The following is a 26,420-nucleotide window of genomic DNA, read 5'->3' as shown; positions in this document are numbered from 1 at the left end:
TTTTTAATTCCCAGCCCAATTCAAATAAGTTCTGTGAAGAAACTATGGAGTCTAAATGGTCACATTACCCATAAATGAATTCCTTGAGGGGTGTAGTTTCCAAAATGGGGTCACTTCTGGTGGGTTTCCATTGCTTTGATACCTCTGGGGCTCTGCAAATGCGACATGGCACCCGAAAACCAAACCAGCAAAATCTGTACTCCAAAGAACACACAGCGCTCCTTCCCTTCTGAGGCCTCACATGGGCCCAAACGGCAGTTTATTGCCACAAATGGGGTATTGATGCACTCAGGAGAAATTGGGCAACAGAATTGAGTATTTTGTTCCCTGTGAAAATAAGAAATTTTGGTAAAAAATTACATCTTATTGGAAAAAATGTCATTTTTTTAATGTCACAGCCCAGTTGAAATAGGTGCTGTGAAAAAACTGTGTGGTCAAAATGCTAACAACAACCATAAATAAATTCCTTGAGGGGTGTAGTTTACAAAATGGGGTCACTTTTGGTGGGTTTCCATTGCTTTGATACCTCTGAGGCTCTGCAAATGCGACATTGCACCCGAAAACCAATCCAACAAAATCTGGACTCCAACAAACATATAGCGCTCCTTTCCTTCTGAGCCCTCCCATGGGCCCAAACGGCAGTTTATCACCACAAATGGGGTATTGCCACACTAAGGATAAATTGGGCAACAAAATGGGGTATTTTGTTCCCTGTGAAAATAAGAAATTTTGATCACAAATGACATTTTATTGGAAAAAATGACATTTTTTTTCATTTCAGAGCCCAATTCAAATACGTGTTGTGAAAAAACTGTGCGGTCAAAATGGTAACAACAACCCTGAATGAATTCCTTGAGGGGTGTAGTTTCCAAAATGGGGTCACTATTGGGGGATTCCTACTGTTTTGACACCTCAACACCTCTTCAAACCTGGCATGCTGCTTAAAATATATTCTAATAAAAAAGAGGACTCAAAATGCACTAGGTGCTTCTTTGCTGCTAGGGTTTGTGTTTTAGTCCACGAGCGCAGTAGGGCCACATGTGGGACATTTCTAAAAACTGCAGAATCTGGACAATACATATTTAGTAGTGTTTCTCTGGTAAAACCTTCTGTGTTACAGAAAAAAAAATGAATAAAATTGAAATTCAGCAAGAAAAATGAAATTTGCAAATTTCACCTCCACATTGCTTTAATTCCTGTGAAATGCCTGAAGGGTTAAAAAACTTTCTAACTGCTGTTTTGAATACTTTGAGGGGTCTAGTTTTTAAAATGGGGTGTTTTATCAGGGTTTCTAATACATAGGCCCCACAAAGCCACTTCAGAACTCAAGAGGTACCTTAAAAAAAAGGCTTTTGAAATTTTCTTAAAAATATGAGAAATTGCTGTTTATGTTCTAAGCCTTGTAACGTCCAAGAAAAATAAAAGAATGTTTAAAAAACGATGCCAATCTAAAGTAGACATATGGGAAATGTGAACTAGTAACTATTTTGGGTGGTATAACCGTCTGTTTTACAAGCAGATGCATTTCAATTCTGAAAAATGCAATTTTTTCAAAATTTTCTCTACATTTTGCAATTTTTCACCAATAAACACTGAATATATCGACCGAATTTTACCACGAACATGAAGCCCAATGTGTCACGAGAAAATAATCTCAGAATCGCTTGGGTAGGTTTAAGCATTCCGACGTTATTACCACATAAAGTGAAATATGTCAGATTTGAAAAATGGGCTCTGAGCCTTAAGTCCAAAACTAGGCTGCGTCCTTAAGGGGTTAAGTACCGCATCCCAAAAACTCCTGAACGATGGGCAACTCCACCAAACGTGAGACATGGAACCTCCCATAGCTCCATGACGCCAACAATTGTCAGGCACGGACGGATACCATTTATGAAGAATAGCAGGAACCCGGTACCATCTAGAAACAATTTTGTAACTAGTTTCCTGGGCTCTGATGGCTATAGAGGCTTTTTGAGAAAGGGAGAAACACTGCTTCCATTGTGCGTCAGTGAAAGTCGTATGTAATTCTTTCTCCCAAGCCCTGCAGAAGGAAGGGAGGTGCTGGGATAGTTGGAAATGGAGTAGTTTATATAATGTGGAGATGGCATGGGTAGGGGGCAGGGTGGAAACACATAAGAGTTCAAAGTCAGTAAGCGGCCGGTGAAGATGGGCGCGGCGATTAATAGCGCCATAAAATTGTTTTAACTGGGAATATTCAAACATGTGGCGAGTGGAGGGCGTATCAGCTGGGTAGATGGAGGCTAAAGGGAGTAGAGAGGAATCGGAAAGGACCTGAGTAAAATACATAGGATTGGTGGATGCCCTGTCTAGGAAGGAGAGACCAGCCCTACCAGCAGGAAAGGCTGGATTGTCAGTAATAGGGGTTAAAGGACCCAATGGGTCTATGAGCGAACCTCCCACCCCTGAAGACCGCAATGCCAAGAGAGTGTGGTAAACAACAAATGAGGCTTGAGTCAGTCTGTTCCCAGACAGGGGCCATGGCAGGGTAGTTAGGGTACTAGGGCAGAGTTGTTGGGCTAAACGAACACAAATTTTTGAGTTGCGATTATGAAAAAAATACAGAACACGAGCATGAGTCGACGCCATGTAATAGAGGCGACAGTTCGACAGAACAACCCCACCCGCATCTCTGGATCGAGTAAGAATAGTTCTAATCAAACCTGTTGGCCATATGAAGTATCCAAAACATTGCTGGATACGCAACCAGTAAGAGGATGGGATGGAGATGGGGATCATCTGCAGGAGAAATAGTAACCTGGGAAGGAGAGACATTTTGATAATATTAATACGACCAAACCAGGAGAATTCCGTCTTATGCCAGGAATTGAGATCTGTGCGAAAGGGGAATGAAATTATTTGTAAACAGTTGTGTAAGGTCACTACTTATAAGTGCACCCAAGTATGTTATACCCCTAGAGGGCCAAGAGAAGGGGAAATTGCTTTTGAGAAGCGACACTACCGGGACCGGGAGAGAGACACTCAACGCTTCAGACTTGGAGAAGTTGATCTTGAAGTTAGACCATGTTCCAAAACGGGACAGCTCGGAAATCAATGAGGGGAGAGAGACATGCGGGTCTGTGAGGTAAACCAATAAGTCATCAGCAAATGCAGAACACTTATATTCCATCCCTCCTATGGTAATGCCTTTACTATCCGAGCTGTTCCGAATGGAGGCCATGAGGTGCTCCATGACCAGGACATACAACTATGGGGATAGGGGGCAGCCCTGCCTGGTGGCATTATGAATAGTGAAAGGTGCAGAGAGGGAGCCATTTATTTTTATTTGGGCGGAGGGAGAGCGATAAAGTGCCATAATTTTAGCCAGGAGGGAAGGTCCTAGTCCTACATGTTTAAGGGTTTGGCAGAGGGAGCGCCATGATATCTGTCAAACACCTTTTCGGCGTCTAGGGATAGGATCATGAGTGGAATGTGCTGAGTCTGGGCATGATGAATAATATCTAAAGTTTTAAGGGTGTTGTCACGGGCCTCCCGACCGGGTACAAACCCCACCTGGTCCGGGTGAACCAGGATAGGAAGGTATTTATTCAATCTATTGGCAAGCAACTTGGCATATATTTTAAGGTCAACGTTGAGTAATGAGATGGGACGATAACTGGAGCAAAGTTGTTGGTCCTTACCCGGTTTAGGGATGACAGCGACATGGGCCAAAGTGGAGCTAGGAGGAAACAGGACCTCGGGGGAAATATAATTAAAAGCTTGGAGCAGAAGTGGCAGCAAACGGTCAACTAATGTTTTGTAAAACTTGGCAGTATATCCATCCGGACCAGGACTCTTGCCCCCGGGAAGGTCTGTTATAACTGCAAGGATCTCTGGAGAGGTGAAGGCCATATCCAGTTCCTCAGCTATTTCCATAGACAAAGGTGTGAAGTGAGAGGAGAAAGAGTCCCGACCCGGTGGGGGTGAGTGGGTGGGAGGACGAAGGTTGTAGAGATCAGAATAAAATTTATGAAAGCAATCCGCTATCTCTGGGGTCGTGTGAACAACATGGCCAGAAGGAGATTTAGTGTTTGGTATAAGCAACTTGGCTATCCGAGCCTTTAAAGCTCTGGCCAACATGTGTCCGCTTTTGTTGCCAAATTCATAAAACTTACTACGACAGACTTGAAGGGCACGCTTTTGGGACGAGTCCGACAGACATCTGGCGTCCTGTCGGGCAACCTGTAACTCCCGCAAAATCGGAAGAGAAAGCACATGCTTGTGAGCCAGTTCCAGTGAGCTAAGTTTTTGGAGAGCAGTTTTAAGGGAGTGAGCCCTCTCTCTTTTAAGGCGCGCACCGTGTTTTATGAGGACCCCCCTGAGTACACACTTAAGGGCCTCCCACCGTACCATGGGAGACGTGTCATCATGGGCGTGATCAGATGTGAAATGCTCAACCGTTTGTAACAGGTCAGCATGACATACCCCATCCAGGAGCAGGGATTCATTAAGTCTCCAAGTCCAGGGGCCCTTAGTGAGGAAAGGAAGCTGTAAGGTACAATACACAGGGGCATGGTCAGACCAAAGGATACTGCCGATGGACGTAGAGGCAACCCAGGGAAGAGCATGATGTTGAAGGAGAATGTAATCCAAGCGACTGTAGGTGCCATTCAGATGGGAATAAAAACTATAATCCTTTTCAGTGGGATGTTGAAGATGCCAAGTATCACAAATTTGACGCTGTAAGAGAGCGTGCCTCACGCGCCTGATAGCACCATATGCAACATTAGAGCAACCAGTAGAGTTATGTACCGTCGGATCCAAAGTAAGGTTAAAGTCTCCGCACAACACCACAGTCCCCAGACCACCGGAAGGGCAGCATCTATGAGTTTAAGAAGGAAAGCTACCTGACCCTGGTTAGGAACATAAGCATTAATCACAGTGAACTCACGCCAACCGATATTAAGGACGAGGATGATGTATCTAGCTTCGGAGTCTACAACAGAATTTACAACCTGATGGGGGAGAGATTTGTGGAGAGCTATGGCAACTCCACACAATCTGGAAAGGGGATTGTTATTGAAATGCCAATTAGTGTAAAAATGTATGCTTAATGGTAGGGGAATGTCCTTCCTTGAAGTGTGTTTCCTGGAATCATGCAATGTGTACCTTACGCTTGTGAAGATGGTGTAGGATTCGCGCCCTCTTTCAGGAGTGTTCAGCCCCTACGCATTGAAGGAGGCTATAGTAAGGTCAGCCATGGATGCAGACTAAACGGCTCGCTGAGGTGTTCCGGAAGAAACAAAGGCAGGAGTCCAGGGTCAACATGAGGAGAAAAGGGCAAGGAGACAAGCTAGAAATAGAAAGCACAGCATGAGAGAAAAACAAAAACAAAGATTCAAACAAAAGAGGCAGTAAGAAAACAACTGCCGCGCAAGCTAAGCGCAGAAATGCGGTGGATCAAAGGCTCGGTCCAGTACCTACAGGGGGAAGGGGACAGCTACGCATAAGAGCTATCCGCACTCCCCAGCTTACAGTAGTATAAGTATGAACAGCTAACATTATATACGCACTGTAAATAAAAGAGGGAGGAAGGAATTGTAAGGCATTTGAAAACAATACTCAAAACAAAAAGGCAAGCTCGATATCTAACAGCAAATAAGAAAAAAAGGATAAATTACAGGAGCTGATAGAACGATTATAGCTAACAAAGTAACATAAGACCCAGAGTATATATGACAGCGACAAGGCAACTCAGATCATCACGCCGAACGGGCAGTCTCCGCAGGCGGTGTAGGGTCACATTCGTGCCTGCGTCTAGACCGTCTGCTGGGCCCGCGTGGGGGGCGACCCCCAGTGGTAGGCAAAGGCACAGAGTGCGGGCGTCCCGTCCGAGATCCTCCGCCTGCAGAGGATAACAGCGAGGGCCACTCCGGTAGTGAAACATGAGGAAGGTCTAAGTCCCGCAAAAAAAGAGGCAAGTCAGTCGGGGATTGTATAGTATAGGTGCGACCATCTTGTCTGACCATCAGGGCAAAAGGGAAGCCCGATCTGTAGATGATGCCTCGGCTCCGGAGTACCTCCAGAAGGGGTTTGAGAGCAGATCTTTGCGCAAGGGAATGTCTAGACAGATCTGGCAAGATACGTATCTGCGTACATTGATGAAGAATTATGGGCGGTTGTCTTGATGGTGTAAAAGTGGATTCGGCAAATGAAATCCCTTGGCCGCTGATCAATACTCAGTGGACGTAGGGCCCGATGTGCCCGATTGAATTTCTATATGAGTATTCGGCGGACGGCCCAATAAGTTATTGAAGATGGTAGACCGAGTAGAGAACAGATCAGATGCAGGAATGGATTCGGGTAATCCCTAATATGTAAATTGTTCCTCCGGTTACGATTCTCAATATCATCGAGATGTTGTTCAAAATGAACAATTGAGTCGAGTGCTGTTGGATAGTAGATTGAATATTTGCAATAGTGGCAGTGTCAGCGACACAGTCCTGAGTAGGGGTGTCCCCCCTCGTAGAAAGTGAGGAAAGTTCAGCATGGAACTTGGTAAACTGCAGCTTACATTCTTCCACAATCTGTTTGGCAAAGGAAGTCATATCAGCCCTAGTGGGTAACAATTGAGCAAGCTGACGGATATCTGAAAGAGTAGCTGGTCTGTTTTCACAGACAGGCACAGATGAGGAGTCTGAAAGACTTAATCCGAGAACAGCCAGAATATCATCAGGAGCATGAGCATAATCTGGGCCAGGATGAGTAGAGGAATGGAACAGAGATCCTTGGCTATGGGTGTGCAATACAGGCAAAGTCCAGTGATATGGGGGAGACCCCAGAGGCACGGACAGTGTTATGGTCGGCTGCATATTAGGGGAGCTGCCCCATGAGGAGCCAGAGGACCAAGAGGGGGAAGCCCCTACCAGCGCAGGGCCTTGAGGAGGATGGAGGAGGTCTGGGGCCTCCAGCCCTGAAGGCCTAACAGCAGACAAGGTGGCATGAGGCCCAGGACCTCGGTACTCACTGTGCCTCCTGGATGGAGCCTCCAGCTGTGCACCGGCAGATGAAGGAGGTAAATCCGCTGTAACAGAGATCGCCGGCTCGAAATACAGCAGCCCAGCCGTTCCCGGATTGGGCGTGAACAGCCTGCAGACAGGGACTGGAAGAGGAGGGCCCGCAGGCCGTGGAAGGAGTGTGTGAGGGAGACAGAGTCCCGGCGTCTGTGTCTCCACCGGAGAGGGCCGGCGGCCATCTTGGAAAGCCACGTGCTCTGCAGCAAGGAGAGCGGCCGCCGCAGAGGTATCACCGGAGGCCTCCGGGGCAGGCAGGGAATCCAGCACCACTGTTAGGAGGGCCGTACTTGTCTGAGCAGGCCCGAGACTTAGCACAGGAAAGTCCCGATGGCCATCTTGGATGGTTGCAAGTGGTGTCGTCCGGGCCTCATCACCACCGACATCCCGAGGAGGAGGCAGGGAGTCAGAGGCTTCCAGCAGTTGCACCTGGGAAGGTAACGCGACGTCATCTGGGGACATCTCAGGGATCCCGGAGCACTGGGACAGCGAAGGTGGAGAGGCCGGGCGCGCCATCTTGACCTCGGGCCTCAGTCCGGAGCAGAGTCCTCAGCTGCTTCGGGGTCTGTCACCCAAAATAGTACCCAATGTCACTCTGGGGAGATGAGGGACGGGTAGGGGCTGCAGCCTTGTTCTTTTTAGTAGCCTTCCCCATTGCAGGGAGTGGATGTTAGCCGATTTAGCAAAAGCTGGTGGAGGAGCTAAGGAAAGCACGTCCTCACTCTCTCCTATAGCTGGCCACACCCCCTTTTTACATTTTTAATTCACTTTATTTAGCTGTATTTAATAATTTTTTTCTGAAAATTGGCTGGTGCAGCGAGCGGCAATCAACGAGACAGCTCGTTGATCAGCGCTCGTTTGCTCCTGTCACAAGGAGCTATGTATGGGGACGAGCAGTCGTTTCTCCGATCGCTCGTCCCTATACATTATTATCATGTCGGCAGATGTGCTGCCGACAACGATTATATTTCAGTTTTTTTAAACAATACGATCAGCAGATGAACGAACGTATACCAAAGCATTACTGCCTGTCAGTTCTACAGGTACGGCCTTATCGGCATGTAATTATTTCAGACCTGGAGGTATATGTTAGGCCCCGGGCTGCCAAGGCAACCAGCCGGTGATCGTGTTCACGGGCCGCCGATGGGTGACAGAGGGAGCCCCTCCCACTGCTAAACTACCTAAATACTGCGGTCACTATTGACCTGGCATTTAAGGGGCTAAATGGCCGCAATCTGAGGTTTCTCCAATCCCGGCCATCTCAGCAGGTGCCTGGCTTTCAGACACACTGGGCTCCCACGGTGGTCGTGTGGGCACAGCTTCTCTTCCCACGCGGTCACCATCACATACATGCACATCAGGATGCGAGAAGGGGAGCCTTCCCATGATGTACATTTACGTAATTATAAGGGAAGGGGTTAAGATTGGCCAAGACCACTCGGCAAAGAAAAAAAAATGCTCTCCAGTACCTGAAGATAGCCATACACATTAGATAATTGTTGGCAGATGCCTCTGAAAATCAATAGGATCTAGCGACAATCTAATGTGTATGGGGGCACCGATTCTTTTCAGGGATTTTAACATACTTGAACCTATTTTTAACCAGGAGCTAAGCTAGATGAACATGGCAGCAACTTATCCTCATCTGCCTATGGCAATAAACCTGTATACTCTTCCATCAGATTTCTTCTTGTTAGCAGTGGGGCATTAGAGCTAGAGCCAAGGAGAGGGAAGATTAGACCCTAAATTAAATTTAAACACAAATATATATATATATATATATATATATATATATATATATATATATATATATATATAGATATACATAAATACATACAAACATACATACATACACACTATATAGTGTCTGGGAAGCACTGGAGAGAACTGGAAGTTAAAGACCTTAAATGGTGCCCTCCCCATAGTCCAGTTCTTGGAATACGTGTATGGTGTATATCTCTGATGTCACTTAGCTTTGGGTATTTGGTGTTTGAGAGTAACTGGGACAGTATTCTGTGAACATGTACTTCTGGACCTATTACATCTTGTTACACTAAAATTTATTTTGTTTATTAACCTTTACAGACTACATTGTGATTGTTTAATTAACCTTATAAAGTATCTAAATATTTAGACTGTGGATTAACTTGTGTATTTGTTTAAGGTCAATTCAGATTGTGTCTCTTGGGAATGAGGACAATGGATTATTTGAGGATGAAGGGAATTCGAACGTGGTCTCTTTCTATCTTGGACACAGATCTAATGGACTGTATATAGAGGACAGCCACCCAGTTTTCAGGGTCTACCAAGCCAATGTTCTGGGCAATGTGGAAATAGTGGTGCATGAGTGTCCTGACTGGGTAAGTTCTAAAAATAAAATAAATAAATAATGGCTAAAACAAGTTGCCCTTGTTTCAACGACTCAATCACTTAGCTGCGGATATTCCACAGTGGATTTCATTGTGGAAAATCCACAGTGTATTACAGTAGCAGCAATATTTGGTGCGGTTTTTCGGCCGGAATTCGCTGCTGGTTCTAGGTCAGCTATGCTGCGTACATTTACACAGCGTATCCGCCAAGTGTGCACATACCCTTAAAATTAATATGTATACATTTTACAGTTTACATGCAGATTTAATCTGCATTAAATTGAGCATAAGAGTAAAGCTCCCGACGTACACGCTAAATATCTACATAGGGGTCCATTAGTCAGACGAATTCAAAAAGTCCTTTTGGCCTCCTTCTGGCCAGTATATGTCGGTATAAAAAGTATCCATTGAACGGATACCATATAGGCCTATGGATGACGGATGCCATCGTATAGAATCTGTTTAATGGATACACTGTGAGCTTTTTCATGACGTATCTGTCAACCAAAGTTTAACGAATATGTGATGAAAAAACTCACAATGTATCTGTTAAGCAAATCTCATAATAGTCTATGGGTGATGGATACCACTGTTAGGCATCTAACAAACGACAAGGTATCACAGCTCCAGATATGAAAAATAATATGGGTGCAACAGAACCTGATCCAATGTCCCTTGGTGTAATCCAGAAGAAGAGAGACGAGGCAGCACATCCAAAATGTAAAGGGAATTTTATTCACCCAAATATGCAACGTTTCAGTCCAGTAGGACCTTTCTCAAGCACTAAGATCAATAACAAAAATAAAAATATTAGTTTTACTTCAATTGGTGTGCCGGATACTTTTTTCTTATACAGATTCGGGTTGGGCCCCTATCCGTGCACCCCCTCCCCCAGTACTGGTGCTATCTGAACATCCATACACTTTCTCAAGCACTGTTAGGCATCTGTCACAGCCTCCATGTAGCATATACAGCATATACAGTATGTATGGAGCTATTCCTGACATACACAGTGTGATACTAGCCTAAATTTTACCCTTTGCAATCCACTCAGAGACTATTTACTGTTATATTTTGACGTTCTGTTGGTGAATCTGTGGGTGACTTTAAAGCATTGCTTTATTAATAGGTGATTCTTACGCTTTAAATCCCTGTGTCCTGCTCTATTTTCAGATTAGTTCAGATGGTTCACCTAAAAACTATGATTTTGGACCATCATACAAAGTTCTGAAACTAGTCGAGCAAGGAAATATACAACCCGAACCGGATATTTGACTTTAGCTTTGTCAGATGATTATTGTCAGTATAATTATAAGATACGCTTCTTATGGTTGTCTGAAAACTCCCATGACTTGTCCTGACCATTCAGGCAGGCAGGGATGAGAAGACGTGGTGTTTTTATTTTAGTTTCTTTTCTCATTTATGTTTACAGCCAATGTTGTCTGTGAACTGATAATAAGAATGTATGGGTACATTGTCCTTGTCCTTCACAGGAATGTCCTGTAACATACTTGTTAATTAAGATACTGTGCTAGACCCATGCCTACTTCTCCAACTACATTTTCACATAAAAGTTTCATTGTACATTTTCTATGTCCATCGCCAACGCTTCAGACTGTAATGACTGAAAAAAATGTGAAGCACTGAGTTCATATTTGCTGAAAGTATATTCTAGAGAGTGAGCATTGGGAATAATGCTGCAATCCATAGTTAATAAGGTTTTCTGCAAAGTGTGTAGAGTGGGCACTCTGTAAGACGAGGATTAGGGCTACATGTTGACATCTGATCTTCTAGGATTTTCTCAACAGATACAGCAATAGTATGGGAACATGGGAAACCATTCAGATGGACTGTTTTGATGGACAGTAATATAATGGGTTTAATTATTATGTAAAGTTCAGCTCTATTTTTGAGCTTTTAATAGTATATTAGGGACCGGCATTATTAGTAATTATATATCAGGCTTGTAGGGAATTTTAAGTTCTCTGCAATTCACTGAATGTCCTGTTATTAGACATAGGTTGTTTTATGACAACCTGTGCCTGCAGGTCTATTACCAGAATTCTACTGATGAGCTGTAGGTTATTATAGTAAAAACATAGGAGTGACACAGTTGGCCATTTACGGTTATCAGATGCATAGCTAGGGTTTTATCCACCTGGGGCAAATATGCAAATATTCAGTGCCATGCCCTATTCCTGTATTCAAATACCTTGACCAAGGCAGAGAGGCTTGTTGGTGCACCAGAACATGCACCCCAACACTCCCTCCCCTCCAAGCTACACATCTAACTGTAAGGGTATGTTCACATGGATTATTTTCAGCCATTTTTCGGGCAGTAAACGGCCGAAACATCGGAAGCAGAACGCCAACAAAAATCTGCCCATTGATTTCAATGGGGAAAACTGCGTTCTGTTCCGACGGGCCGTTTTTTTTACGCAGTCGCTTAAAAAAAGCTCGCTAAAAAGAAGTGCATGTCACTTCTTGAGCCGTTTTTGGAGCCGTTTTTCATTGACTCTATAGAAAAACTGCCGTAAAAAACGCCGCGAAAAACGTGAGTTTCACTTTAATAACGTCTGAAAATCAGGAGCTGTTTTCCCTTGAATATCTCCGTATTTTCAGACGTTTTTTATTAAGCATGTGAACATACATACCCTAATGGTTCAACACTGTTGCTTTTGAGCACAACCAACTGGAGGCAAAGTTGGAGCAAATAGTGGGGGTTTCCCCATCCATACTATCTTTTGACATGTACAGATGTAGCATTCTTTAACTTGACTCTTAACGTGTTAAATACACTGTGGCAAGAAACTTTAACTAGACATGTCCAATGGCTTTTGTTGTGTGATATCACACTGCAGCAAGTTATCAGAGTCAAGATAAACTTTGTTACATCAGTACTGTAGAACAAGACATAGACCGCATGTGGATGCGCGGTCCATATCTTGTTCTACACTACTGATAAATAATGAAGTGCATCCCCCTAATATTTTTTTGTTTTACTTGGCGCCAGCACTCCACACATTTGGCCCAGGTGATTTTAATTAGGGAATGACCTCATAAGTGTTTCTGCTCTTGTGCTCTCAGTTGGCCACCAGGAGCGCATGGTAAGGTGAGCTTATTCCATCTGTTCACATGTTATGGTGCTGTGTGGCGGTCTCTGTTGCTGCAGTGTTGTGTGGGGGGATGTGGCCCAAAGCCAAGGTTGCTTGGCCTGGCAGCATGGGTGTTTTTGGGCCCTGGGTTTCTCCCTCTGCAGGAGTGGTATTGCACTGGCGGTGGCCGCTATGCGTTGCTACAACTAATAGAGTAGGGACCCACTTTAAATAAGTTGCTGTGAAGTGGCAATTTGATCAAAATTTTAACAAAAAACCTCATGTTCATGTTTATAAAAATTGTGCCTAGCAGCTATAGATCAAAGTTTATATTGTTGATGTGTGGTCCGTGTCTTGTTCTACAGTGCTGTTAAACTTTGTTACATCTGTATCTATGAGAAGCTTAAAATCGTACATCATGAAGCTGATGACCTGTTTGAAAGGCCCATAAAAAGTTGTAGTGAAGTTACAGTTTCTGCGGAAAAGGAGTGATCATAAAGTGTAGCTAAATGTTTGATAAACTTCTGACATGTCATAGTGACATGTCAGAAGTTTGGATTGGTGGGGGTCCGAGCACTGAGACCCCCACCAATCGCTAGAACGAAGCAGCTGAAGCGCTCGTGTGAGTGCTCAGCTACTTTGTGTCTGTTCAGCTTTTTCCGGAAAGCCGATGTATTGGAGTACGGGCTCATAGATTTTCTATTGTCCGTACACGATACCTTTATTTCCGGAAAAAGCCGAACAGACACGAAGTGACTGAGCGCTCACACAAGCTCTTCAGCTACTTCGTTCTAGCGATTGTTGGGGGTCTCAGTGCTCGGACCCCCACCAATCCAAACCTCTGGCATGTCACTATGACATGTCAGAGGTTTGTCAAACGTTTAGCTACACTTTATGCATTTGGGCAGATTTAACAAGAAATTAAAAAACTATCAGTGTCACATAGAGTTATTGCAATATAATTGAAAATGATGTAAGAAGTGCTTCTAAATCTCCAGAAAACTAATCGGTATATACAGGGCTTTACCTGCAGGAAGCATAGGGCAGTACATACACTTTTTTTTTTTTTATAAAACAACTTATAAGTTCAACTTCACCATATTTTTCATTATTGAACATCTGATGGTTTACACACATTTTCTTTTTGTATCGGTAGAACTTTAAAAACAAGTATTGTCTTATTTCTGTTTTATTTCAAGAGTTTGGAGGAGCGGCGGGGGGGGGGGGGGGAGGGCAGAGCATTTTTTTTTGTATTCACTGTACAACTATAAAATATGATTGTGTTGTCGGTAATAAGTCCTCACCTTTCGCACTCGATTTGTTATTTGTCTGTACTTCTAGTCTCCAAAGTATTACTTGACTGCCCCCCCCCCGCCCAATATCTCACTCCTTGTTGAGCATATTAGCTAGTGAAATATGTGTAGTATGGTTTCACATAATGTAAGGGGCTTTCATTTCCATAATAAAAGATGTAAGGCATTTCTTACATATCGCAAAGTCTATCCAGATTTTTTTTACCCTTTCAGTAGACTAATCTAGGTTTTTAGATGTTAAATAAAGCCAATATTTTTAGCTCTAATGTGAAAAAGAATATAGAGGAGGGGCAATAATAATTAAAAATGGACTTCCATTTCAGATTAAAAAAGTTATTTAAAGAGGCTCTGTCACCATATTTTGCAACCCCTATCTGCTATTGCAGCAGATAGGCGCTGCAATGGAGATAAGAGTAACGTTTTTATTTTTAAAAAACGAGCATTTTTGGCCAAGTTATGACCATTTTTGTATTTCTGCAAATGAGGCTTGCAAAAGTACAACTGGGCGTGTTGAAAAGTAAAAGTACAACTGGGCGTGTATTATGTGCGTACATCGGGGCGTTTTACTTCTTTTACTAGCTGGGCGTTCTGACGAGAAGTATCATCCACTTCTCTTCAGAACGCCCAGCTTCTGGCAGATCACGCTGTGACGTCACTTCCCCAGGTCCTGCATCGTGTCAGACGAGCGAGGACACATCGGCACCAGAGGCTACAGATGATTCTGCAGCAGCATCGGCGTTTGCAGGTAAGTCGATGTAGCTACTTACCTGCAAACTGGGACTAAGCCTACATATATATATATACACGCACACATATTTCTACACTGGGAGCAGTGTTGGAGTCCCCGGGTTGAGCGCCAGCTGATGCTCTGCTCGGGGGGCCCAAATATAGGAGAACTCCTGATGTCACTGTCCATATATGGACAGTGACATCAGGAGCTTCCATTGCGCCAAAGTCCCTGGGCAGAGCGCTAGTAGATACTCTACCCCGGGACTCCGGCCCTAGAAAAGCTCCTGATGTCACTGTCCATATATGGACAGCAAACTCAGGAGTTTTCCCAGGGCCAGTCCCTGGAGACGTATCCCACTGTATGCCATACAGTGGGATACGTTTGGGCCTTTCCTCTGAGGTAAACGACGGTGGTCTTCCTGAGTTATACCTCCGATGAAAGGCTAAGCGTGATGTGAATGGGGCCTTAGATTGCCAGCTCCTTGCGGTCATGTGCCTGATGACATGCCAACAGAAGCAGCAGAGGCAACTCAGTCACACGGGGCTGTGTTGGCACGTCATCAATATTATGAAAACTACAGGACTTCCGGCACTACGGGTTTGGACTACATGATTCAGGACAGAGTTAAAAATGAAGTATATTAGTAAGTGACTAATTTTCAAATAATATAATTTCCAATCAATTTTTGGTCCTCGGATAACCCCCATAAGAAAAATATATGGTGGAAGATGTTATAGGGTTGTGGAGAGGTAGGAGCAATGCTCCATATATAGTGGGAGTTTAGGTGTGTGAAGAACTTTTAGAAAATGATATGCTGTTTGATTTAATATGCTTTAAAAATAAGAATGACAGATTCACCATGGGAATAAATTAATGCAACCAATGCTGTTGACTGCAAAGGTTTATCTAGCAAAGAACTGGAAGAAGGGTGTATTGTATTGGGCAGATTAAATTATATTATGTGTGGAGATAGAATTGAGGCAGTCAAATGTAACTCTAGAGAAATGTTTTTGTCAATTTGGAAACTGTCACGTTGGGTGCGTGGACCCACTCGGCCGTACCGCCTTGACGGTATATCAGCTGGCCAACAGGGTAGAAGTCAAAGTCAATAGTTTGGATAGGTGTACCTGTGGTAACTTCAGCCAGTAGTGAAGACAGGCTCGGATGGGACCCTGGCAGCAGGCAGACACCAGGCGTGGGGTAACCAGGAAGGCGTTGTACACAGCACAACATGACTCCAGCTCTAAACGGCACTTGAACCAGGATAGCACGAGGCTTTCTCGAGAACACGCTGTGTGTCTGTGCACTGCCAGAAGCTGGGTGGTAACGAAGAGAAGTGGATGATGCTGATTCGTCAGCATCATACACTTCTATTCACAACGCCCAGCTAGTAAAAGAAGTAAAAACGCCCAGATGTACATACACAATACACGCCCAGTTGTACTTTTACCTTAAAACACGCCCAGTTGTACTTTAGAAAGCCTCATTTGCATAAATATAAAAATGGTCATAACTTGGCCAAAAATGCTTCTTTTAAAAAAACAAAAAAACGTTACTCTTATCTACATTGCAGCGCCGATCTGGAAATAGGGGTTGCAAAATCTGGTGACAGAGCCTCTTTAAGGGACCATTTGCAGTGACGAACATAGGTAAACGACAACAACGCTCAGGCAATGCAGGAAGGGGCAGGGCCCTTCTTATAGTCCAGGGTGCTCATGGGCTAATTTGGTTATCTAATTCAGGTGCGCGCGCTGGCCCTTTAAGAGCGGGCACGAGCGTGCGCATGCACCCTACGGGACACAGCAGAGTGAAGCGGAAGTGAACGCTGGCGTCTCCTGAGGAGGAAATGCGGACCAGCGCTCACTGTTTCATGGCTGCAGCCGTCAGGAGGTGAGTAAACCTGATGGCCCGCGGCCATGGGTGTTACAGAAACCATGAATAGATTCTAATAATAACCTAGAGCTGAGTCAGATTTCTTAAAATTCAAAAACTTTTTGTTGTCAGGACACTAATAAGAGATTTCTATGCACTGTCCTGTTTGTGGGGAGTATTGAATAAAAAAATTAAACATATAGAAAGCATCTTAATAAAATGCAGTTGAAAATAATATTCTTGTTCTTTTCTAGGATACATTCGCCAGTGATTTGCAGCGGTCTCAGGCTACAGTTGCAGAAGGAGATATCATTGTTTTAAAGTTTGCAGTCAACAACAAAAGTTTATTTTTGGACATAAAGAACAATATTGCTCCATTATTAAAACAGATATTAAGTAACCGATCTGTGCCAGTAATCGTTTTAGCAATTGGTGCAAGACAAAATGGTGAGTATAATTATTAATATTACTATATCTTACTGAAATTGTTTGTCATAATCGTTTATTAGCAGATCAATGTACAGAGCATTACCACTTTAAGGGCTTATTCAGACGAACGTTAAATACGTCCGTGCAACGCGCATGATTTTCACGCGCGTCGCACGGACCTATATTAGTCTATGGGGCCATGCAGACAGTTCCGTGTTTTTTATGCTGCCTGAGTCCGCTGCGTAAAACTCACGACATGTCCGTTCTTTGTGCGTATTTCGCGCATCACGCACCCATTGAAGTCAATGGGTGCGTGAAAATCACACGCACCACACGGAAGCACTTCCGTGGGACGCGCGTGAGTCGCGCAACAGCAGTGAAAAGGATGAATGAAAACAGAAAGCTTTTGTGTTTACAAACATCCAAACAGAGAGTCATAATGATGGCGGCCATGCGAAAAGCACGCAGCTGCGCATCCTATGGTGATGACACACGGAGCTGCTAAGTGCCTTTTGCGCACGCAAAACGCCGCATTTTTTTGCGTGCGCAAAACACACACGCTCATGTGAATCCGGCCTAAGGCTTGTGTCACAAGGCACAATCAATAATGCCTTAGCACTTTATCTAAATGCAAAGGGGCAAAAGCAGAGTGGCTTGTTGGTGTCTATGACCTGGCGCACATGCCCTACCTGCCCCCCTGCTGCACACCTGCTATCAATCTGAGGCTACTCACAGACTTAAGGCCCTTTTACATCAGCCGATAATCGGCCGGTTTAGAGAGCGCCGATCGACGAGACATCGTTGATCGGTGCTCGTTTGCTTCTGTCACACGGAGCTATGGATGGGGACGAGCAGTCGTTACTCCGATCGCTCGTCCCCATACATTATTATCATGACGACAGCGCGCCAAATATGCTGCCTACAAAGATAATATTTTACTCTTTTAAAATGATACGACCAACAGATGATTGAGTGTTTGCTCGTTCATCTGCTGATTGCTGCCCTGTTTACACAGGGCAATTATGTGCGTTCTATGAACGCTCGTCTGCCCGATAATCGCCCAGTGTAAAACCCCCTTTAGAGTTGTTCGAGAATCGCATGCACATGCAACCGTTGCAAGACAAAAATATAAATGTAAAAATATAAATTAGGATAAAAAAAAGTGAATGACTATTGCTATGCAAATATTGCAACAGACTGAGATACTGCCACTGCAGTAGAATAACCCATTTTTATATCTTCTGTCTTGATGCGGTCCCATTTTGTCGTACCCAATAATGGCCATTTCCCTGGAACTTCATTGTTTTTTTTAAACTCGTTTTATTAAAACTTATACAGAACACAGATTATTCTGAATTGACAAGCAGTTTGATAATGAGAATACATTATAATGAAAGATACAGAGCAATTACAGGACTTCAGCATCTCATATTACACATACATATTGAAACTTGCGTATAAACATTCGCACCAACAGAACAGCATATCCATACATATACACAGTCATGCTTTTGGAAGTCACTATGCCCCAAAGACCTGGCCTATCTGCATAGGGACGTCAGGGATAAGGAATATGATCGAGGAGTGTGTAAGGTAAGTGGGGAGGCACACCATATGCCCCACATCTTGTCAAATTTACCTGGACTAGAGAGTGAGGGGGTCTACAATCCATCCAACTGAGAAATATAGCTTTTCTGGCCAAAAAAAGGTTTCCTGAAGAAATACTGTAATGTTTGGTTATCATATCTCCACCTCAAGAATTCCAAATAGACAAACTTCTGGCGCATGTGGTATAGGTATACTGAGAACTTTGAAGAGCAGATACGTGACCTCCTTCCAAAAGCCCTGAATCATTGGGCAGTCCCAAATCATGTTCCAGTAATCTAAATAATAGTAATAAAAGTACAAATATATCTAATACATCCGGTGTAGGATGTTCTCCCTATTTTATGTAACCAGACCGGAGTTAAAGAGGATCTGTCACTAGTTTCGTAATGCCCAATATCCTAGCTAATCTAATAGGCTCTGTCACACTGATCATGCTAGTGAAAATTGTGTTCCAAAACATTTATTATTTTAAAAGTTCTGAGCTTTTTCTCCTAAATATGCAAGTGAGGCTATACTAGACAAGTGGACGTCAACATCAGCAATTCTCCTGAGGGGGAGCTACATCACAGCCTCTGACGCTGTCCTACCAGCATGAAGCTGCTTTACACAGTGTTAAAGACTGAGGCTGGAGGGAAGGGGGATCACTTCAAATAGCCATATCACCGGCTGTACTATATGATCATATGATGTGTTGCTAGGCTGGGAAGAGGAGAACTCTACAACGCTGATTGGACAGCGTAATACAGAAAACATTACACCGCCCAGAGTGAAAAGAAAGAGTAACCTGCCATTTGGCAAGTATAGGCAAATTAGCATATTTAGAAAAATGCAAATAATAAACGTTTTTGAAAACAAATCACACTGTAGTTATCAGCATCATAGCGCCTATTAGATTAGTTAGGAAATAGGGAATTAATAAACTAGTTAAAGATCCCCTTTAAGTAACAATGGTGTAGTATACAGATTTGAATAAGTTAATTGTCAGCTGTGGGTGTCAAAAATAAAGGTGATACTAAAATCTCTTTAAAGGTTTCTTCTGTCAAGGTAGGTATCAATTTTTCCACCTGTCCAAGGGAGGAAGAGGCACCTGCTCTTATTTTAGACGTAACCAAGTGAGAGCATAGGCCAAATATTAAGCCACATGCTCCCAGGGACCGAAGGACATAATTTAGGGGGTAATGAGATATGCACGGTCTAGGGGTGGGGAACTGGCTAGAAAATGTATAACTTACCTGAACATATCGGAAAAATAATAGAGCATGGAATGTCATGGTTCGATTGCAGTTGGTCAAAAGACACAAAGACTTTATCTACATAAACATCTCTTAGTGTAAAGGCCCTTTTACACGGGCCAATTATCGGGCAAACGCTCATTCATAAAATGCTCGTTGCTGATAATTGACCTGTGTAAACAGGGCAGCGATCAGCAGATGAACGAGCAAATGCTCAATCAACTGTTGGTCATATAGTTTTAAAAATGAAAAATATTATCACTGTCGGCAGCACATCTCCCTGTGTAGGCATGGAGACGTGCTGCCAACATGATAATAATGTATGGGGACGAGCGATCGGAGTAACGAGTGCTCGTCCCCATACTAGCTCCTTGTGAAAGGAGTAAACCAGCGCCGATCAACAAGCTGTCTCATTGATCGGCGCTCGTTTACACAGCCCAGGACGGGCCGTGTACGAGGACCTTTAGGACAACAAACTGCTTCCACACCAGAGGCTCTTGCAGTGATTGAATACCGTGGAAGCATGAATTGTGCCATAGAGGCATATCTGCAATAATGTCTGCTGTGGACCTGATTTGTCTTCAAACATGTTCAACTAACTTATGTATAGGTAAGAGTTTTCCCAAATAGTAACAAGGGTTCTCCAGCACTGAGCAAATAAATGTGATATCCAAAAAGTGCGCTAAATGAGCCTAGGGTCCAGGTAAAGGGTCAGGCAGTAGTTAGTTCCTAACATATTTAAGTTGACTCGCTATATAATATAGAAGTAAATCTTAGCAGACTGTTTGGGACGTTGCAGGGCGAAGATCTTCAGTTTAGGTCTAGATCTGCCCCAAATGAATGATGACATAAGAGGGTCCATTGTCCAGAAACATTTAGGGTATGTTCACACGGCAGCGTCCATAACGGCTGAAATTACGGGGCTGTTTTCAGGAGAAAACAGCCCCGTCATTTCAGCCGTAACGGCATGTGCAGGCGCTTGAACGCCGCGTCCATTACAGACGTAACTGGAGCTGGTTTTCCATGGAGTCCATGGAAAACGGCTCCATTTACGTCTAAAGAAGTGACATGACACTTCTTTGGCGCGGGCGTCTATTTACGCGCCGTCTTTTGACAGCGACGCGTAAATATACGCCTCGTGTGAACAGACAAACGTCAGCCCATTGCTTTCAATGGGCAGATGTTTGCCAACGCTAACGAGGCGCATTTTCGGACGTAAGCCGTGTGAACATACCCTTAGAGCATATAGGCATTAAGGCAACACAATCATTTTTATTAAATTAATCCTCCCTGCCAGAGAAAGAGGTAAAGAGCCCCATATCTTAAATTTATATTTAAAGTGCTCTATCAATGGGTAAATATTTATGTTCACGTAGTTTCTATGGTAATGATGTGAATCCCTAAATATTTGAACATGGGGGTGATTTGAAGGCCACAAAAGGATTCCCCAGGTTCAAACCCTGTATCTGGGAGAAAGGCGTGAAGAAGAACTTAATATGCAGTCCGGATTACTCCTCAAAAGTATTCATATGGGCAATAACATGTAAGGGAAAGACAAGGATTGGAGAGAAAAATCATTAAGTCATAAGCGTATAATGCTATCTTGTCTTCACATATGACCTATAGATATTCCTGCCTATGCCGGATTATCCATTAGAAGTATAGCGAACGGCTCTATGGCTAAAGCGTACAAGATGGAAAGCAGTGGGTATCCCTGATGGGTTGCTCTAGTGAACATAGAACCGCTTACGGCTGTGGCTGCTTTAGTAGATTTATATAGATCCAGTTCACAAATGTGTCGCCAAAGCCAAATTTGTGTAAGGAATGGCCATTCAACAGAGTCACATGCTTTGGCGGCATCAAGAGAGGCTAATGCCCTATTCTTTTTTCGAGAGGCCCCTATTTGGGAAATGACGTGGGTACGTCTAAGATTTACAGATGCCGATCTCCCGGGCATGAACAAGGGTTTGTTACTAGTGGATCAAGGCTTGGATAATAATATTGATGTGATTCACCAGCATCTTGGTCAGTAGTTTATAATATATGTTTAGTAACGATATGGGCAAGTATGAACTACAATCTAGGTGCTTCTTATCAGGTTTTAACCCCTTAATGACGAGCGACGGATATATCCGTCGCAAGCAGGTGTTCGTTCCCACATAGTGATGGGTATATCCATCTATCTGATCGGGTGGGTACTGCCAGTGTACCCACGCAATCAGCGGCAGGAGCATGGCTGTTTTACACAGCCTGGCTCCTGCCACAACTGCCGCAATCGAAGCACGCTCCGATTCCGGCAGTTTAACCCATTAGATGCCGCTGTCAAAAGCTCCCTCGGTCACCCCATCGGTGCCCCCGCAAATAAATCGCGGGGTGTTGTTGGTTTTCTATGCCAGCCAGGGGCCTAACAAAGGCCTTCAGCAACTGCCTATTAGGCCATGCCAGAGGCATGGCCTATTAGATTGCCAGTCATTTTACACTGACAGGCAATATAGCTTTCGTATACTAAGTATACCAAAGCATTATATAAGCGATCAGCAGATCGCTTGGTGAAGTCCCCAAGTGGGACAAAAAAAAAAAGTAAAACAGTTAAAGTTTATGAAAAAAAATAAAAATAAAATTACAGTAAAAATAAAATAAAACAGTTTTTTATTTAGTAAGGCCTCATGCACACGAACGTATTTTTTCCCTCCTGTAAATACTGGCGTAAATACGGGTCCTGTGTCACCAGTATTCCACCCGTATTTACGGGCACGTTTTCGATGAGAAATTGCACTGCACTAATCGGCAGCCCCTTCTCTCTATCAGTGCAGGATAGAGAGAAGGGGCAGCCCTTTCCGAGGTAAAAGTAAAAGAAATTCATACGTACCCGGCCGTTGCCTTGGTGACGCGTCCCTCTCTTGACATCCAGCCCGACATTCCTGGATGACGCGGCAATCCATGTGACCGCTGCAGTATGTGATTGGCCTGTGATTGGCTGCAGCGATCACATGGGCTGAAACGTCATCCAGGGATGTCGGGCCGGATGTTGAGAGGGACGCGTCACCAAGGCAACGGCCGGGAGACCGGACTGGAGGAAGAAGCAGGAAGTTCTCGCTAAGTATGAACGTCTTTTTTTTTTTTACAGGTTGCTCTATATTGTGATCGGAATTCACTGTCCAGGGTGCTGAAAGAGTTACTGCCGATCAGTTAACTCTTTCAGCACCCTGGACAGTGACTATTTACTGACGACGCCTAGCAACGCTGCCGTAATGACGGGTGCACACATGTAGCCACCCGTCATTACGGGAGCTCCATAGACTTCTATGGGCTGCCCGTGCCGTTATTACGGCCTGAAATAGGACATGTTCTATCTTTTTCAACGGCACGGGCACCTTCCTGTAAGAAAACGGGAAGGTACCCGTGGCCAATAGAAGTCTATGAGCCCGTTATTACTGGTCGTAATTACGACCCGTAATAATGGGAGTTTTTACGGTCGTGTGCATGAGGCCTAAAAGTGTAAGAAAAAAAGTAACACATACACATATATGGTATCACCACGATCGTTATGACAATAAAGTTAACGCATAAATTAGACCGCCGGGTGAACGGCGTCCAAAATGTCAAAATTCCTTTTTTTCTCCCATTCCACCATAAAAAATAAAATAAAAGTTAATCAATAAGTCCCATGTACCCAAAAATACTACCAATGATAACTACACTTTGTCCCGCAAAACAAAAGTTACGGCTTTTGAAATGTGGCGATGCAAGTAATTTTTTTTTTTTTCTTAAAAAAGGGTTTTTGTTTTGCAAACTTAGGAAAACATAAAACGTCTACATATTTGGTATCCCCATAATTGTGCCGACCCATAGACTAAAGGTAACATTTTATTTATGCCGCATAGTGAACGGTGTAAATTTATAACGTGAAAAACAATTCTGGAATAGCCGTTTATTTTAAATTCTTTCCTAAAATAAAGTTAATAAAAGTTAAATCAATATATTAGATGCACCCAAAACTGATGCAATTGAAAAATACAACTCGCCCCACAAAAAACAAGCCCTTATTCGGCTATGTCGACGGAATAAAAAAAAAGTTACGACTCTTAGAATGCAACAGTGAAAAAACAAAAAATAATCCTTGGCCATTAACGCACAAAATGGACTGGTCATTAAGGGGTTAATAAAATAACTATAGTTGCATCATAAAAGGTTTCGTGGATGGATCGGCCATGATAGGCCGAGTTGTATGCGGCAAGTAATATAGAAAGCATAATGTATTGGTACGTTAGATAAACTTCTAGGGGTAACCCATCTGGGCCAGGTGATTCACCTTTTTCCATGTCTTTAAGATCCTCTCGCAATTCGCAAAGTCTCTACTTAGGGTTGGAAACTGTAGGTTTGCCAGATAGCCATTTAGTTCGGAACAAGTGTGGGTAAACCTAGGATGATACAGATCAAAATAAAATAGCTGGAACATACTGTCAGTTAGACTGTCAAGATCTCCGATCTACAGGATTTTTCCTGGAGATGCAATAAATATTGCCTGCTCATCTGTAGCTACCGTGTTTTAGGCTCCTCAGAGGGATTCATAGTATATGACGGCCCCTAAAGCAGAGGATGTAGAGGCAAGTTCTTCTTATGAAAGGAAGATTCCTTTTTAACAGAAGAAATAGATCAAGGGTGGGGAAACCTTTTTTCTGCCAAGGGCCATTTGGATATTTATAACATCATTCATGGGCCATACGAAACTATCAACTTAAAAATTAGCCTGCTATATTTGGTCAAACATTGAATTAACTCACCCCTAATGAGATGGCTGGAACTGCTTCGGTGAGGCGTGTGATTAATGATGTTGCTACTGCGTCGGTTAGTCTGGAGGGGTCGACTCTTTGCAATGGTAAGTTTTGAAAAGAACTGCTCGGAGCAGTAAGTTGTTCAGACTTACTTAAAGGGGTTTTCCCATCAGGGACATTTATGACATATCCACTGAATCTGTCATAAATGTCAGATAGATGCGGATCCCACCTCTGGGACCCGCATTTATCCCTAGAACGGGGCCCCCTAAACCCCGTTCTACCTCTGCGTGTTCTGGCTGATTTCCGACCATGAAGAAGAAAACAGCATAGCTCACTGAGCTACGCCCTTTCCGTAACTCCCATAGTAGTGAATGGCAGTTACGGAAGTAGCGTAGCATGCGAGTTATGCTGTTTCCGTAACTACCATTCAGTTCTATGAAACTTACAGAAACATTGTAGCTCATGCTCGGAATGCAACTGCATTAGCTGCAACACGAAGTGGCAGGATGGGGTTTAGGGGACCCCGTTCTAGAGATAGGTGCGGGTATCAGAGGTGGGACCCGCATCTATCTGACATTTATGACATATCCTGTGGATATGTCATAAAAGTCTCTGATGGCAAAACTCCTTGAAGTCATTCATGTCTTCTGACATGTCCATGGTGTTTGTATTGCTACCCTTACTATTCCTTCTTGTTTATATATTAGGAAAAGGGTTGCGTCAAGGACTTTGTGCTCTCCTCTAAAGCAGGTCCTGTCACATTTGTAAGAGCTTGAAGCACAAAAACCACGGTGGCAGCGGCGTTCACAGTGAGGTCGATGCGTGCTGTGACGGGAGTGGACCAGTCCAGTCACCTGACTTGAGTCACCTGAACAGTTTTTTACTTTAGCAGCAATTTCTCATATTTTCAATAGAATTTCAAAAGCCTATTTTTATAGGGTCCAATTCAGTATTGAAGTAGCTTTCAGGGGCCTATATTTTGGGAAACCCCCATAAATCACCCCATTTTAAAAATTGCACCCCTCAAAGTACTCAAAACAGCATTTAGAACGTTTCTTAACCCTTTAGGCGTTTCACAGGAATAGAAGCAAAGTGGAGGTGAAATGTACAATTTTTTTTTTGCAGAAATTCAATTTTAGTCAGATTTTTTCTGTAACACAGAAGGTTTTACCAGAGGAAGGCAACTCAATATTTATTGCCCAGATTCTGCAGTTTTTAGTTCTAGTGTGCTACTGGACTGAAACACAGGCCTCGGGAGCAAAGGAGCACCTTGTGGATTTTGGGGCCTTCTTTTAGGCTTCATGTCAGGTTAGAAGAGGTCTTGTGGTGCCAAAACAAAGGAAACACCTCAAATAAGACCCCATTTTGGAAACTACAGCCCTTAAGGAATTCATCTAGGGATGTAGTGAGAATTTTGACCCCACAGGTGTTCCATAGATGCGCAGTAAAAATGAAAAATTAAATTTTTTTCCACTAAGACATAGCTTTAGCTCAAAATTTTTCATTTTCTCATCAAGTAAAGGAGAAAAAGCTCCCCAACATTTGTAACGCAACGTCTCCAAAATAGGAAAATACTCCATATGTTGTCGTAAACTGCTGTTTGGGCACACGTCAGGGCTCAGAAGGGAAGACGCACCATTTGGACTTTGGGGCGCAGATTTTGCTGCATTAGTTTCTTGGCACCATGTCGCTTTTGCAAAGCTCCTAAGGTACCAGTACAGTAGAAACTCCCCAAAAGTGACATTTAGAACACTGCACCCATTGAGGAATTCATCCAGGGGCGTAGTGAGCATTTTGACCCCACAGGTGTCTCATCAATTTTATTAGAAATAGGCAGTGAAAATGAAAAATTTATTTTTTTCCAATAAGACGTGTCTGTAGTTCAACAGTTTTCATTTTCTCAACAAAAAAAAGGATAAAAAGCACCACAACATGTGTAAAGCAACTTTTTCAGAGTATGGAA

General features: G+C 43.5%; 1 protein-coding gene across 3 annotated transcripts in view; it reads left to right on the top strand.

Annotated features, from left to right (window-relative positions):
• The window catches only part of RHOBTB3 (Rho related BTB domain containing 3), a 101,318-nt gene that overhangs the window by 5,787 nt on the left and 69,111 nt on the right, over positions 1–26,420 (top strand). For all 3 annotated transcript variants that reach the window (XM_075854844.1, XM_075854845.1, XM_075854843.1), the window contains exons 2-3: positions 9,196–9,391; positions 16,665–16,857. In XM_075854844.1, coding sequence (XP_075710959.1) covers positions 9,196–9,391; positions 16,665–16,857 — 389 coding nt within the window. The remainder of the gene's footprint in view (positions 1–9,195; positions 9,392–16,664; positions 16,858–26,420) is intronic.

This window comes from Rhinoderma darwinii, chromosome 1 (genome assembly GCF_050947455.1).
Source record: "Rhinoderma darwinii isolate aRhiDar2 chromosome 1, aRhiDar2.hap1, whole genome shotgun sequence".
NCBI lineage: Eukaryota > Metazoa > Chordata > Amphibia > Anura > Rhinodermatidae > Rhinoderma > Rhinoderma darwinii.
The sequence above is the reverse complement of the archived record's forward strand: the minus strand, read 5'-3'. Positions and strand labels throughout refer to the sequence as shown.